The sequence below is a fragment of the Micromesistius poutassou genome (genome assembly GCF_964030765.1).
Source record: "Micromesistius poutassou genome assembly, chromosome: 3".
Lineage (NCBI taxonomy): Eukaryota > Metazoa > Chordata > Actinopteri > Gadiformes > Gadidae > Micromesistius > Micromesistius poutassou.
The window spans coordinates 19,445,003-19,462,580 of record NC_140273.1 but is presented as its reverse complement, the minus strand read 5'-3'; the positions used below and the strand labels follow the sequence as shown (position 1 = coordinate 19,462,580).

At 47.4% G+C, this 17,578-nt stretch overlaps 1 protein-coding gene across 1 annotated transcript; it reads left to right on the top strand.

Moving 5' to 3' along the window:
- Positions 1-69: 69 nt before the first annotated feature.
- LOC311341115 (uncharacterized protein) lies at positions 70-17,174 on the top strand (the record flags this gene model as incomplete). The annotated part of the gene is made up of 4 exons (XM_084466017.1): positions 70-333; positions 1,621-2,502; positions 7,957-8,852; positions 17,132-17,174. 4 exons carry the CDS (start codon positions 70-72, stop codon positions 17,172-17,174), a joined length of 2,085 nt encoding a protein of 694 aa, XP_084322143.1.
- Between the last annotated feature and the right edge of the window lie 404 nt (positions 17,175-17,578).

Below are 17,578 nucleotides of genomic sequence, written 5' to 3'. Positions count from 1 at the left end.
GCACCAACAACGACAAATGCTGCACCAACGACAAAAACTGATGCACCAACGACGACAACTGCGGCACCAATGACAACAACTTTGGCACCAAAAACTACAACTGCTGCACCAACAACGACAAATGCTGCACCAACAACGACAAATGCTGAACCAACAACAACAACTGCTGAACCAACGACAACAACTGCTGCACCAACAACAACTGCAGCACCAACGACAACAATTGTTGCACCAACGACTACAACTGCTTCACCAACAAAAACAACTGATGCACCAACGACAACAACTTCTGAACCAACGATGACAACTGCTGCACCAACAACAACAACTGCGGTACCCACAACAACAACTGCTGCACCAAGAACTGCAGCACCGACGACAACAACTGTTGCACCAACGACTACAACTGCTGCACCAACGACGACAACTGCTTCACTAACAACAACTGCTGCATCAACAATAACAACATCTGCACCAACATTAACAACTGCTGCACCAACAACAACAACAACTGCTGCACCAACAACGTCAACTGCAGGACCAACAACAACTGCTGCACCAACAACAAAAACTCCTGCACCAACAAGAAATGCTGCACCAACGACGACAACTGCTTCACCAACGACAACAACTGCTGCACCAACAACGACAACTGCTGAAGCAACAACGACAACTGCTGAACCAACGACAACAACTTCTGCACCAACAACTGCAGCACCACCGACAACAATTGTTGCACCAACAATAACAACATCTGCACCAACATTAACAACTGCTGCACCAACAACAACAACAACTGCTGCACCAACAACGTCAACTGCAGGACCAACAACAACTGCTGCACCAACAACAAAAACTCCTGCACCAACAAGAAATGCTGCACCAACGACGACAACTGCTTCACCAACGACAACAACTGCTGCACCAACGACAACAATTGTTGCACCAACGACTCCAACTGCTGCACCAACAACGATAACTGCAGCACAGACACCGACAACTTCTAAACCAACAACGACAACTGCTTCACCAAAGACAACAACTGCTGCCCCAACAACGACAACTGCTAAACCAACAACCACAAATGCTGCAACAACGACTACAATTGCTGTACCAACAACTGCTGCAGCAAGAACGACAACTGCAGCACCGACAACTGTTGCACCAACGACAGCAACTGATGCACCAACAAAAACAACTGCGGTACCTACAACAACAACTGCTGCACCAACAACTGCGGCACCAACGACAACATCTGCTGCATCAACAACAACAACTGTTGCACCAACAACGACAACTGCTGCACCAACGACAGCAACTGATGCACCAACGACGACAACTGCGGCAACAATGACAACAACTGCTGCACCAACAAAGACAACTGCTGAACCAATGACAACAACTGCTGCACCAACAACAAGTGCAGCACCAACGACAACAATTGTTGCACCAACGACTACAACTGCTGTACCAAGGACGACAACTTCTGCACCAACGATGACAACTGCTGCACCAACAATAACAACTTCTGCACCAACGATAACAACTGCTGCACCAACAACAACAAGAACTGCTGCACCAACAACGTCAACTGCAGGACCAACAACGTCAACTGCAGGACCAACAACGACAACTGCTGCACCAACAACAACAACTGCTGTACCAACAACAACTACTGCACCAACAATGACAACTGCTTCACCAACGACAACAATTGCTGCACCAACGACGACAACTGCTGTACCAACAACAACTGCAGCACCAACGGGAATAACTGCTGCAACAACAACGGCTGAACCAACAACAACAACTTCTGCACCAACAACAACTGTTGCACCAACAACTACAACTGCTTCACCAACGAAAACAACTGATGCACCAATGACAATAACTGCTACACCAACCACAACAACTGCTGCACCAACAACGATAACTGCTGCACCAACAACAACTGCAGCACAAACGACAACAATTGTTGCACCAACGACTACAACTGCTGCACCAACGATGACAACTGCTGCACCAACAACAACAACTTCTGCACCAACGATAACAACTGCTGCACCAACAACTACAACTGCTTCACCAACGAAAACAACTGATGCACCAACGACTCCAACTGCTGCACCAACAACGATAACTGCAGCACAGACACCGACAACTTCTAAACCAACAACGACAACTGCTTCACCAAAGACAACAACTGCTGCCCCAACAACGACAACTGCTGCTCCAACAACTGCTGCACCAACAACAATTGCGGGACCAATGACAACAACTGCTGCACCAACAACCACAACTGCTGCACCAACGACTCCAACTGCTGCACCAACGACAACAGCTGCACCAACAACGACAACAGCTGCTCCAACAACTGCTTCACCAACAACAACAACTGCGGGACCAATGACAACAATTGCTACACCAACAACCACAAATGCTGCACCAACGACTACAACTGCTGCACCAACAACAACTACTGCACCAACGACCACAACTGCTGCACCAACGACAACAAATGTTGCACCAACAATAACTACTACTGCAACAATGACAACAACTGTTCCATCAACAACAGCAACGGCTGAACCAACAACAACTGCTGCACCAACAACGACAAATGCTGCACCAACGACAAAAACTGATGCACCAACGAAGACAACTGCGGCACCAATGACAACAACTTTGGCACCAAAAACTACAACTGCTGCACCAACAACGACAAATGCTGCACCAACAACGACAAATGCTGAACCAACAACAACAACTGCAGCACCAACGACAACAATTGTTGCACCAACGACTACAACTGCTTCACCAACAAAAACAACTGATGCACCAACGACAACAACTTCTGAACCAACGATGACAACTGCTGCACCAACAACAACAACTGCGGTACCCACAACAACAACTGCTGCACCAAGAACTGCAGCACCGACGACAACAACTGTTGCACCAACGACTACAACTGCTGCACCAACGACGACAACTGCTTCACTAACAACAACTGCTGCATCAACAATAACAACATCTGCACCAACATTAACAACTGCTGCACCAACAACAACAACAACTGCTGCACCAAAAACGTCAACTGCAGGACCAACAACAACTGCTGCACCAACAACAAAAACTCCTGCACCAACAAGAAATGCTGCACCAACGACGACAACTGCTTCACCAACGACAACAACTGCTGCACCAACAACGACAACTGCTGAAGCAACAACGACAACTGCTGAACCAACGACAACAACTTCTGCACCAACAACTGCAGCACCACCGACAACAATTGTTGCACCAACAATAACAACATCTGCACCAACATTAACAACTGCTGCACCAACAACAACAACAACTGCTGCACCAACAACGTCAACTGCAGGACCAACAACAACTGCTGCACCAACAACAAAAACTCCTGCACCAACAAGAAATGCTGCACCAACGACGACAACTGCTTCACCAACGACAACAACTGCTGCACCAACGACAACAATTGTTGCACCAACGACTCCAACTGCTGCACCAACAACGATAACTGCAGCACAGACACCGACAACTTCTAAACCAACAACGACAACTGCTTCACCAAAGACAACAACTGCTGCCCCAACAACGACAACTGCTAAACCAACAACCACAAATGCTGCAACAACGACTACAATTGCTGTACCAACAACTGCTGCAGCAAGAACGACAACTGCAGCACCGACAACTGTTGCACCAACGACAGCAACTGATGCACCAACAAAAACAACTGCGGTACCTACAACAACAACTGCTGCACCAACAACTGCGGCACCAACGACAACATCTGCTGCATCAACAACAACAACTGCTGCACCAACAACGACAACTGCTGCACCAACAACAACAAGTGCTGCACCAACAACAACAACTTCTGCACCAACAACAACTGTTGCACCAACTACAACAACTGCTGCACCAACGACAGCAACTGATGCACCAACGACGACAACTGCGGCAACAATGACAACAACTGCTGCACCAACAACGACAACTGCTGAACCAATGACAACAACTGCTGCACCAACAACAAGTGCAGCACCAACGACAACAATTGTTGCACCAACGACTACAACTGCTGTACCAAGGACGACAACTTCTGCACCAACGATGACAACTGCTGCACCAACAATAACAACTTCTGCACCAACGATAACAACTGCTGCACCAACAACAACAAGAACTGCTGCACCAACAACGTCAACTGCAGGACCAACAACGTCAACTGCAGGACCAACAACGACAACTGCTGCACCAACAACAACAACTGCTGTACCAACAACAACTACTGCACCAACAATGACAACTGCTTCACCAACGACAACAATTGCTGCACCAACGACGACAACTGCTGTACCAACAACAACTGCAGCACCAACGGGAATAACTGCTGCAACAACAACGGCTGAACCAACAACAACAACTTCTGCACCAACAACAACTGTTGCACCAACAACTACAACTGCTTCACCAACGAAAACAACTGATGCACCAATGACAATAACTGCTACACCAACCACAACAACTGCTGCACCAACAACGACAACTGCTGCACCAACAACAACTGCAGCACAAACGACAACAATTGTTGCACCAACGACTACAAGTGCTGCACCAACGATGACAACTGCTGCACCAACAACAACAACAACTTCTGCACCAACGATAACAACTGCTGCACCAACAACTACAACTGCTTCACCAACGAAAACAACTGATGCACCAACGACTCCAACTGCTGCACCAACAACGATAACTGCAGCACAAACACCGACAACTTCTAAACCAACAACGACAACTGCTTCACCAAAGACAACAACTGCTGCCCCAACAACGACAACTGCTAAACCAACAACCACAAATGCTGCAACAACGACTACAATTGCTGTACCAACAACTGCTGCAGCAAGAACGACAACTGCAGCACCGACAACGACAACTGTTGCACCAACGACAGCAACTGATGCACCAACAAAAACAACTGCGGTACCTACAACAACAACTGCTGCACCAACAACTGCGGCACCAACGACAACATCTGCTGCATCAACAACAACAACTGCTGCACCAACAACGACAACTGCTGCACCAACAACAACAAGTGCTGCACCAACAACAACAACTTCTGCACCAACAACAACTGTTGCACCAACTACAACAACTGCTGCACCAACGACAGCAACTGATGCACCAACGACGACAACTGCGGCAACAATGACAACAACTGCTGCACCAACAACGACAACTGCTGAACCAATGACAACAACTGCTGCACCAACAACAAGTGCAGCACCAACGACAACAATTGTTGCACCAACGACTACAACTGCTGTACCAAGGACGACAACTTCTGCACCAACGATGACAACTGCTGCACCAACAATAACAACTTCTGCACCAACGATAACAACTGCTGCACCAACAACAACAAGAACTGCTGCACCAACAACGTCAACTGCAGGACCAACAACGTCAACTGCAGGACCAACAACGACAACTGCTGCACCAACAACAACAACTGCTGTACCAACAACAACTACTGCACCAACAATGACAACTGCTTCACCAACGACAACAATTGCTGCACCAACGACGACAACTGCTGTACCAACAACAACTGCAGCACCAACGGGAATAACTGCTGCAACAACAACGGCTGAACCAACAACAACAACTTCTGCACCAACAACAACTGTTGCACCAACAACTACAACTGCTTCACCAACGAAAACAACTGATGCACCAATGACAATAACTGCTACACCAACCACAACAACTGCTGCACCAACAACGACAACTGCTGCACCAACAACAACTGCAGCACAAACGACAACAATTGTTGCACCAACGACTACAACTGCTGCACCAACGATGACAACTGCTGCACCAACAACAACAACTTCTGCACCAACGATAACAACTGCTGCACCAACAACTACAACTGCTTCACCAACGAAAACAACTGATGCACCAACGACACCATCTGCTGCACCAACGACAACATCTGCTGCATCAACAACAACAAGTGCTGCACCAACAACAACAAGTGCTGCACCAACAACAACAACTTCTGCACCAACAACAACTGTTGCACCAACAACGACAAATGCTGCACCAACTACAACAACTGCTGCACCAACGACAGCAACTGATGCACCAACGACTACAACTGCTGTACCAAGGACGACAACTTCTGCACCAACGATGACAACTGCTGCACCAACAATAACAACTTCTGCACCAACGATAACAACTGCTGCACCAACAACAACAAGAACTGCTGCACCAACAACGTCAACTGCAGGACCAACAACGTCAACTGCAGGACCAACAACGACAACTGCTGCACCAACAACAACAACTGCTGTACCAACAACAACTACTGCACCAACAATGACAACTGCTTCACCAACGACAACAATTGCTGCACCAACGACGACAACTGCTGTACCAACAACAACTGCAGCACCAACGGGAATAACTGCTGCAACAACAACGGCTGAACCAACAACAACAACTTCTGCACCAACAACAACTGTTGCACCAACAACTACAACTGCTTCACCAACGAAAACAACTGATGCACCAATGACAATAACTGCTACACCAACCACAACAACTGCTGCACCAACAACGACAACTGCTGCACCAACAACAACTGCAGCACAAACGACAACAATTGTTGCACCAACGACTACAACTGCTGCACCAACGATGACAACTGCTGCACCAACAACAACAACTTCTGCACCAACGATAACAACTGCTGCACCAACAACTACAACTGCTTCACCAACGAAAACAACTGATGCACCAATGACAATAACTGCTGCACCAACGACACCATCTGCTGCACCAACGACAACATCTGCTGCATCAACAACAACAAGTGCTGCACCAACAACAACAAGTGCTGCACCAACAACAACAACTTCTGCACCAACAACAACTGTTGCACCAACAACGACAAATGCTGCACCAACTACAACAACTGCTGCACCAACGACAGCAACTGATGCACCAACGACGACAACTGCGGCAACAATGACAACAACTGTTCCACCAACAACAACAAATGCTGCACCAAGAACAACACCTGCTGAACCAACGGCAATAACTGCTGCAACAACAACGGCTGAACCAACAACAACAACTTCTGCACCAACAGATGCTGCACCAACGAAAACAACTGCTACGCCAACAACGACAACTGCTGAACCAACGACAACAACTGCTGCACCAACAACTGCGGCACCACCGACAACAATTGTTGCACCAACATTAACAACATCTGCACCAACAACAACAACAACTGCTGCACCAACAACGTCAACTGCAGGACCAACAACAACTGCTGCACCAACAACAAAAACTCCTGCACCAACAAGAAATGCTGCACCAACGACGACAACTGCTGCACCAACGACAACAATTGTTGCACCAACGACTCCAACTGCAGGACCAACAACGTCAACTGCAGGACCAACAACGACAACTGCTGCACCAACAACAACAACTGCTGTACCAACAACAACTACTGCACCAACAATGACAACTGCTTCACCAACTACAACAATTGCTGCACCAACGACGACAACTGCTGTACCAACAACAACTGCAGCACCAACGGGAATAACTGCTGCAACAACAACGGCTGAACCAACAACAACAACTTCTGCACCAACAACAACTGTTGCACCAACAACTACAACTGCTTCACCAACGACAATAACTGCTACACCAACCACAACAACTGCTGCACCAACAACAACTGCAGCACAAACGACAACAATTGTTGCACCAACGACTACAACTGCTGCACCAACGATGACAACTGCTGCACCAACAACAACAACTTCTGCACCAACGATAACTGCCGCACCAACAACTACAACTGCTTCACCAACGAAAACAACTGATGCACCAATGACAATAACTGCTACACCAACCACAACAACTTCTGCACCAACAACAACTGTTGCACCAACAACGACAAATGCTGCACCAACTACAACAACTGCTGCACCAACGACAGCAACTGATGCACCAACGACGACAACTGCGGCAACAATGACAACTGCTGCACCAACAACAACTGCTGCACCAACAACAACAACTGCTTCAACAACTACAACAACTGCTGCCCTAACAACGACAACTGCTGCACCAACGACAACAGCTGCACCAACAACGACAACTGTTTCACGAAAGACAACAACTGCTGCCCCAACAACTGCGGCACCAACAACAACAACTGTTGGACCAACGACTACAACTGCTGCACCAACGACGACAACTGCTGCACCAACGACAACTGCTGCACCAAAGACAAAAACTGCTGCAACAACAAACACCACTCCTGCAACAACAACAACTGCTGCACAGACAATTACTGCAAGAACAACTACAACGGCTTCACCAACAACGACAACTGCTGCACCACTAACCACAACTGCTGCGCCAACAACTGCTGAACCAACGACAACTGCTGCGCCAACAACTGCTGAACCAACGACAACTGCTGCACCAACAACGACAACTGCTGCACCAACAACAACTGCAGCACAAACGACAACAATTGTTGCACCAACGACTACAACTGCTGCACCAACGATGACAACTGCTGCACCAACAACAACAACTTCTGCACCAACGATAACAACTGCTGCACCAACAACTACAACTGCTTCACCAACGAAAACAACTGATGCACCAATGACAATAACTGCTACACCAACCACAACAACTGCTGCACCAACAACGACAACTGCTCCACCAACAACAACTGCAGCACAAACGACAACTGCTGCACCAACAATGTCAACTGCAGGACCAACAACTACTGCACCAACGACCACAACTGCTGCACCAACGACAACAAATGTTGCACCAACAATAACTACTACTGCAACAATGACAACAACTGTTCCATCAACAACAGCAACGGCTGAACCAACAACAACTGCTGCACCAACAACGACAAATGCTGCACCAACTACAACAATTGCTGCACCAACGACAAAAACTGATGCACCAACGACGACAACTGCGGCACCAATGACAACAACTTTGGCACCAAAAACTACAACTGCTGCACCAACGAAAACAACTGATGCACCAACAACAACAACTGCTGAACCAACAACGACAACTGCTGAACCAACGACAACAACTGCTGCACCAACAACAACTGCAGCACCAACGACAACAATTGTTGCACCAACGACTACAACTGCTTCACCAACAAAAACAACTGATGCACCAACGACAACAACTTCTGAACCAACGATGACAACTGCTGCACCAACAACAACAACTGCAGTACCCACAACAACAACTGCTGCACCAAGAACTGCAGCACCGACGACAACAACTGTTGCAAGAACTGCTGCACCAACGACAACAACTGCTGCACCAACGACAACAACTTTGGTACCAACAACGACAACGGCTGCACAGACGAAAACAACTGATGTACCAACAACTACAACAACTCCTGCACCAACAACAACAACATCTGCTGCACCAACAAAGACAACTGCTGCACCAAGGACAACAACTGCTGCACTAACGACCACAACTGTTACACCAACGACAACAACTGCTGCATCAACAACAAATGCTGAACCAACGACAACAACTGCTGCAACAACAACTGCTGCACCAACAACAACTTCTGCACCAGCAAAAACAACAACTGCTGCGCAAACAACAACTGCTGCACCAACAACTGCTAAACCAACAATGACAACTGCTGCACTAAGGACAGCAACTGCTGCACCAACAACGACAACTGCTGTACCAACGACAACTTCTGCATCAACGACGACATTTGCTAAACCAACAATGACAACTGCGGCACCAATGAAAACAACTGCTACACTAACAACGACAACTGCTGCAACATCAACTGCTGCACCAACAACAACTTCTGCACCAACAACAACTTCTGCACCAACAACAACATTTGCTGCAACAATTACGACAACTGCTACACCAACGACAACAACTGCTGCACCAACAACAACAACTGCGGCACCAACAACTGCGGCACCAACGACAACAACTGTTGCACCAACGACTACAACTGCTGCACCAACGATGACAACTGCTTCACTAACAACAACTGCTGCACCAACGACAACATCTGCTGCACTAACAACGATAACTGCTGCACCAAGAACAACAACAACTGCTGCACCAACAACGACAACTGCTGCAACAACAACAACTGCTGAACCAACAACAACAACTGCTGCACCAACAATAAAAACTGCTGCAGCAAAGACAACAATTGCTGCACCAAAGACGACAACTGCTGCACCAACGCCAAATGCAGCACCAACGACAACAAATGTTGCACCAACAACGACAACTGCTGCAACAATGACAACAACTGTTCCACCAACAACAACAAATGCTGCACCAAGAACAACACCTGCTGAACCAACGGCAATAACTGCTGCAACAACAACAACTTCTGCACCAACAACTGCTACACCAACCACAACAACTGCTGCACCAACAACTGCAGCACCAACGAAAACAATTGTTGCACCAATGACTACAACTGCTGCACAAACAACAACAACTTCTGCACCAACAATGACAACTGCTGCACCAACAATAACAACATCTGCACCAACAATGACAACTGCTGCAACAACAACGTCAACTGCAGGACCAACAACAACAACTGCTGCACCAACAACAACAACTGCTGCACCAACAACAAATTCTGCACCAACGACGACAACTGATTCACCAACGACAACAACTGCTGCACCAACGACGACAACTGTTGCACCAACAACAACTGCGGCACCAACAACAATAACTTCTGAACCAACAACAACTGCGGCACCAACGACAACAACTGTGGCACTAACAACTATAAATGCTGCACCAACGACGACAACTGCTTCACCAACGACAACAACTACTTCCCCAACAACTGCTGCACCAACAACAACAACTTCTGCACTAACAACAACTGCGGCACCAACGACAACTGTTGCACCAACGACTACAACTGCTGCATTATCTACGACAACTGCTTCTCCAACGACAACAACTACTTCCCCAACAACGACAACTACTGCTCCAACAACTGCTGCACCAACAACAACAACTGCGGCACCAATGACAACAATTGCTGCACCAACAACCACAACTGTTGCACCAACAACTACAACTGCTGTACCAACAACAACTTCTAAACCAACAACGACAACTGTTAGACTGACAAGAACTGCCAGATTTAAATTTACTACTGCAGGGCCAACCATGACAACTGCAGGACTAACAACTTCTCAAGCACGACCTTCAACCACAACTGCAGTACCAACAACGACAACTGCAGGACAAACAACGATAACTGCTAAACCAACAACAACAATACCAGGATTAACATCTACTACTGCAGGACCAACCACAACAATTGCAGGATCTATCACAACTGCAAGACCAACAATAAGAATTGCAGGACCCACAACAAGAATGGCAGGCCCCACAACTATAACTGCAGGACCCACTTACACTTCAGAAGAAGGGACTTTGGAGATGACATTTAGTTTAATGCAGAGATTTATAGAACAATACTCAGACCCTACTTCCACAGAATATCAGGTCCTTCATAATAATGTTACAACAGAGGTGAGATATTAATGGTCTTTTGACGTTTTACTCAAATCAATAATTAGCATTTTCTAGTCATTATTGCATGAATTTGATTATTAATCACAATATTATATTATTTACATTAGGTAGACAAAGGCTTCAAAGCACATTTCCCACAGAGTTTTTCCAGGTGTGAAGTTACATCTTTCAGGTACATATTTAATAATTGTTTTAATCTTTTATTAAATGTCATAATCACCATCATAACGACGTCATTTACCCTTTCAGAAATATACATTATACAAATAATAAAAATTCTGACGAATAAACTTAAGATGATTAACTTGAAAAAATGCTTTTCCTCTATTTCTTGTTTCTAGTAATGGATCAGTCGTTGTGGACTTGAAACTGATCTTTGAAAACACATCAGTTGTTCCCAGTGAAAGCAATGCAGTGGAGGCATGGAGGGACTCAATATCCAGTCGCTTTGTTAACCTTAATGTTGACATATCCACTATTGTGACAAGTAATCATGACACTACAACCACAACCATAACAATAGGACCAACCATTATTACTGCAGGACTCGCCGTTACTACTGTCAGACCATCAATAATTAGTGCAGCACCAACAACTACTACAACTGGACACACGACAACTGATGAACCATTAACCACAACAACTGCTGCACCAACGACAACAACTGCTACATCAACGACAACAACTGCTGAACCAACGACAACAACTGCTGGACCAACGACAACAACTGCTGAACCAACGACAACAACTGCTGGACCAACGACAACAACTGCTGAACCAACGACAACAACCGCTGCATCAACGACAACAATTGCTGCAGCAACAACAACTGCAGGACCAATAAGGACAGCTGCTGCACCCACTACAACAACTGCTGCACCAACGACAACAACTGCTGCACCAACGACAACAACTGCAACAGCAACAACGAGAAATGCAGGACCAACCACCACAACTGCTGGACCCACCACAACATCTGCGGGGCCCACAACAACTGCTGCACCAATGACAACAACTGCTGCACCGACCACAACTACTGCAGGACCAACAACCACAGCTGCTGCACCAACAACAACTGCTGCACCAACAAAGACAACTTCCGGACCAACAACGACAACTGCTGGATCCACCACAATAACTGCAGGACCCACAACAACAACTGCAGGACCCACAACAACAACTGCTGCACCAACGACAACAACTGCTGCACCAACGACAACAACTGCTGCACCAATGACAACTACTGCTGAACCAACGACAACAACTGCTGGACCAACGAAAACAACTGCTACACCAATGACAACAGATGCTGCACCAACAACCACAACTGCTGCACCAACAACCATAACTGCTGCACCAACTACGACAACTGCAGGACCAACAACAATTGCTGCAACAACGGAAACAACTGCTGCACCAACGACATCAATTGCTACACCAAAAACAACAACAACTATTGCTGCACCAACGACAACAACTGCTGGACCAACGACAACAACTGCTGCACGAACGACAACGACTACAGGACCAACAACAACAACTGCTGGACCAACGACAACAATTGCTGCAGCAACAACAACTGCTGCACCAACAACAACAACTGCTGCACCCACTATAACAACTGCTGCACCAACAACAACAACTGCTGCACCAACAACTGCTGTCCCAACGACAACAACTGCTGCACCAATGACAACTGCTACACCAACAACAACTGCTGCACCAACAAAGACAAGTTCAGGAACAACAACGACAACTGCTGGACCCACCAAAATAACTGCAAGAACCACAACAACAACTGTTGCACCAACGACAACAACTGCTGCACCAACGTCAACAACTGCTGGACCACCGAAAACAACTGATTCACCAATATCAACAACCGCTGCACCAACGACAAAAATTGCTGCAGCAACAACAACTGCAGGACCAACAACAACAACTGCTGCACCCACTACAACAACTGCTTCACCAACAACAACAACTGCTGGACCAACGACAACAACTGCTGCACCAACGACAAAAATTGCTGCAGCAAAAACAACTGCCGGACCAACAACAACAACTGCTGCACCCACTACAACTACTGGAGGAGCAACAACCACAACTGCTGCACCAATGAAAACAACTGCTGCACCAACGACAACTGCTGCACCAACAACAACAATTGCTGCACCAACGAAAACAATTTTTGCACCAACGACAACAACTGCTGAATCAACAACAAGAACTGCTGCACCAACGACAACAATTGCTGCAGCAACAACAACTGCAGGACCAAAAACAACAACTGCTGCACCCACTACAACAACTGCTTCACCAACAACAGCAACTGCTGCACCAACGACAACAACTGCTGCACCAATGACAACAACTGCTGCACCAACAACAACAATTGCTGCACCAACGAAAACAATTGCTGCACCAACGACAACAACTGCTGAACCAACGACAACAACTGCTGAACCAACAACAAGAACTGCTGCACCAACGACAAGAACTGCTGCACCAACGACAACAACTGCTGAACCAACAACAAGAACTGCTGCACCAATGACAACAATTGCTGCAGCAACAACAACTTCAGGACCAACAACAACAACTGCTACACCGACGACAGCAACTGCTGGACCAACGAAAACAACTGCTGCACTAACGACAACAACTGCTGCACCAACACCAACTGCTGGACCCACCACAACATTTGCAGTACCCACAACAACTGTTGAACCAACGACAACAACTGCTGGACGAACGAAAACAACTTCTGCACCAACATCAACAACTGCAGCACCAACGACAACAACTGCTGGACCACCGAAAACAACTGCTTCACCAACATCAACAGCTGCTGCACCAATGACAACAACCGCTGCACCAACGACAACAATTGCTGCAGCAAAAACAACAACTGCTGCACCAACGACAACAACTGCTGCACTAACGACAACAACTGCTGCACCAACACCAACTGCTGGACACACCACAACATTTGCAGTACCCACAACAACTGTTGAACCAACGACAACAACTGCTGGACGAACGAAAACAACTTCTGCACCAACATCAACAACTGCTGGACCCACCAAAATAACTGCAGGACCAACGACAACAGCTGCTGGACCACCGAAAACAACTGCTTCACCAACATCAACAACTGCTGCACCAACGACAACAACTGCTCAACCAACGACAACAATTGCTGCAGCAACAACAACTGCAGGACCAACAACAACAACTGCTGCACCAACGACAACAACTGTTGCAGCAACAAGGACAACTGCAGGACCGACCACCACAACTGCTGGACCCACCACAACATCTGCAGGGCCCACAACTGCTGCACCAATTACAACAACTACTGCACCAACAACAACTGCTGCACGCACCACAACTGCTGCACCAATGACAACAACTGCTACACCAACAACAACAACTGTTGCACCAACAACAACTGCTGGACCCACCACAATAACTGCAGGACCCACAACAACAACTGCTGCACCAACGACAAAAACTGCTGCACCAACGACAACATCTGCTACACCGACGACAACAACTGCTGGACCAACGAAAACAACTGCTGCACTAACGACAACAACTGCAGCACCAATGACAACAGATGCTGCACCAACAAAAACAACTGCTGCAGCAACAACGACAACTGCAGGACCAACCACCCCAACTGCTGGACCCACCACGACATCTGCAGGGCCCACAACAACTGCTGCATCAAGGACAAAAACTGCTGCACCAACAAGAACAACTGCTGCACACACCACAACTATTGCAGGACCAACAACCACAACTGCTGCACCAACGACAACAACTGCTGAACCAACAACAACAACTGTTGCAGCAACAAGGACAACTGCAGGACCGACCACCACAACTGCTGGACCCACCACAACATCTGCAGGGCCCACAACTGCTGCACCAATTACAACAACTACTGCACCAACAACAACAACTGTTGCACCAACAACAACTGCTGGACCCACCACAATAACTGCAGGACCCACAACAACAACTGCTGCACCAACGACAAAAACTGCTGCACCAACGACAACATCTGCTACACCGACGACAACAACTGCTGGACCAACGAAAACAACTGCTGCACTAACGACAACAACTGCAGCACCAATGACAACAGATGCTGCACCAACAAAAACAACTGCTGCAGCAACAACGACAACTGCAGGACCAACCACCCCAACTGCTGGACCCACCACGACATCTGCAGGGCCCACAACAACTGCTGCATCAAGGACAAAAACTGCTGCACCAACAAGAACAACTGCTGCACACACCACAACTATTGCAGGACCAACAACCACAACTGCTGCACCAACGACAACAACTGCTGAACCAACGACAACAACTGCTGGACAAACGAAAACAACTGCTAAACCAACGACAACAACTGCTGCACCAACGACAACAACTGTTGAACCAACAACAACAACTGTTGGAACAACGAAAACAACTGCTGCACCAACAACAACAACTGCTGCACCAACGACGACAACTGGACGACCAACGACAACAAATGCTGAACCAACAACAACAACTACTGCACCAACGACAACAATTGCTGCAGCAACAACAACTTCCGGACCAACGACAACAACTGCTGCACCAACAACAACAACTGCTGCACCAATGACGACAACTGCTGAACCAACGACAACAGCTGCTGCACCAACGACAACTGCTGCACCCACCACAATTGCTGCACTAATGACAAAAACTGCTACACGAACAACGACAGCTGCACCAAAAACGACAGCTTCAGGACCAACAATGACAATTGCTGGACCCACCACAATAACTGCAGGACCCACAACAACAACTGCTGCACTAACGACAACAACTGCTACACCAACAACGACAATTGCTCGACCAACTATAACAAATGATGCACCAACGACAACAACTGCTGCAGCAACAACGACAACTGCAGAACCGACCACCACAACTCCTGGACCCACCACATCTGCAGGACCCACAACAACTTCTGCACCAACAACATCAACTGCTGCACCAACGACAACTGCTGCACCAATGACGACAACTGCTGAACCAACGACAACAGCTGCTGCACCAACAACATCAACTGCTGAAGCAACAACGACAACTGCAGGACCAACAACCACAACTGCTGCATCAACGACAACTGCTAAACAAACAACAACTGCTAAACCAACAACAACAACTGCTGGACCAACGAAAACAACTGCTGCACCAACAACAACTGCTCTACCAACAACAACAACTGCTGGACCAACAACGACAACTGCGGCACCTAAAACAACAACTGCTGTAACAACGACAACAACTGGTGCACCAACGACAACTGCTTCACCAACCACAACTGCTTCACCAACGACAACTGCTTCACCAACCACAACTGCTTCACCAACCACAACTACTGCAGGACCAGCAACCACTACTTCTGCACCAATGACAACAAATGCTGAACCAACGACAACAACTGCTGGACCGACGAAAACAACTGATGCACCAACGACAACAACTGCTGCATCAACGACAACAACTGCTGTACCAACAACAACTGCTGGACACACCACAACATTTGCAGTACCCACAACAACTGCAGGACCAACAACCACGACTGCTGCACCAACAACGACAACTGCGGCACCAACAACAACAACTGCTGCAGCAACAACGACAATTGCAGAACCAACAACAACAACTGTTGGACCCACCACAACACCTGCAGCACCAACAACAATTGCTGCACCAACGACAACAACTGCTGCACCAACGACAACAACTGCTGCACCAACGACAACTGCAGAACCAACCACCACAACTCCTGGACCCACCACAACATCTGCAGGACCCACAACAACTGCTG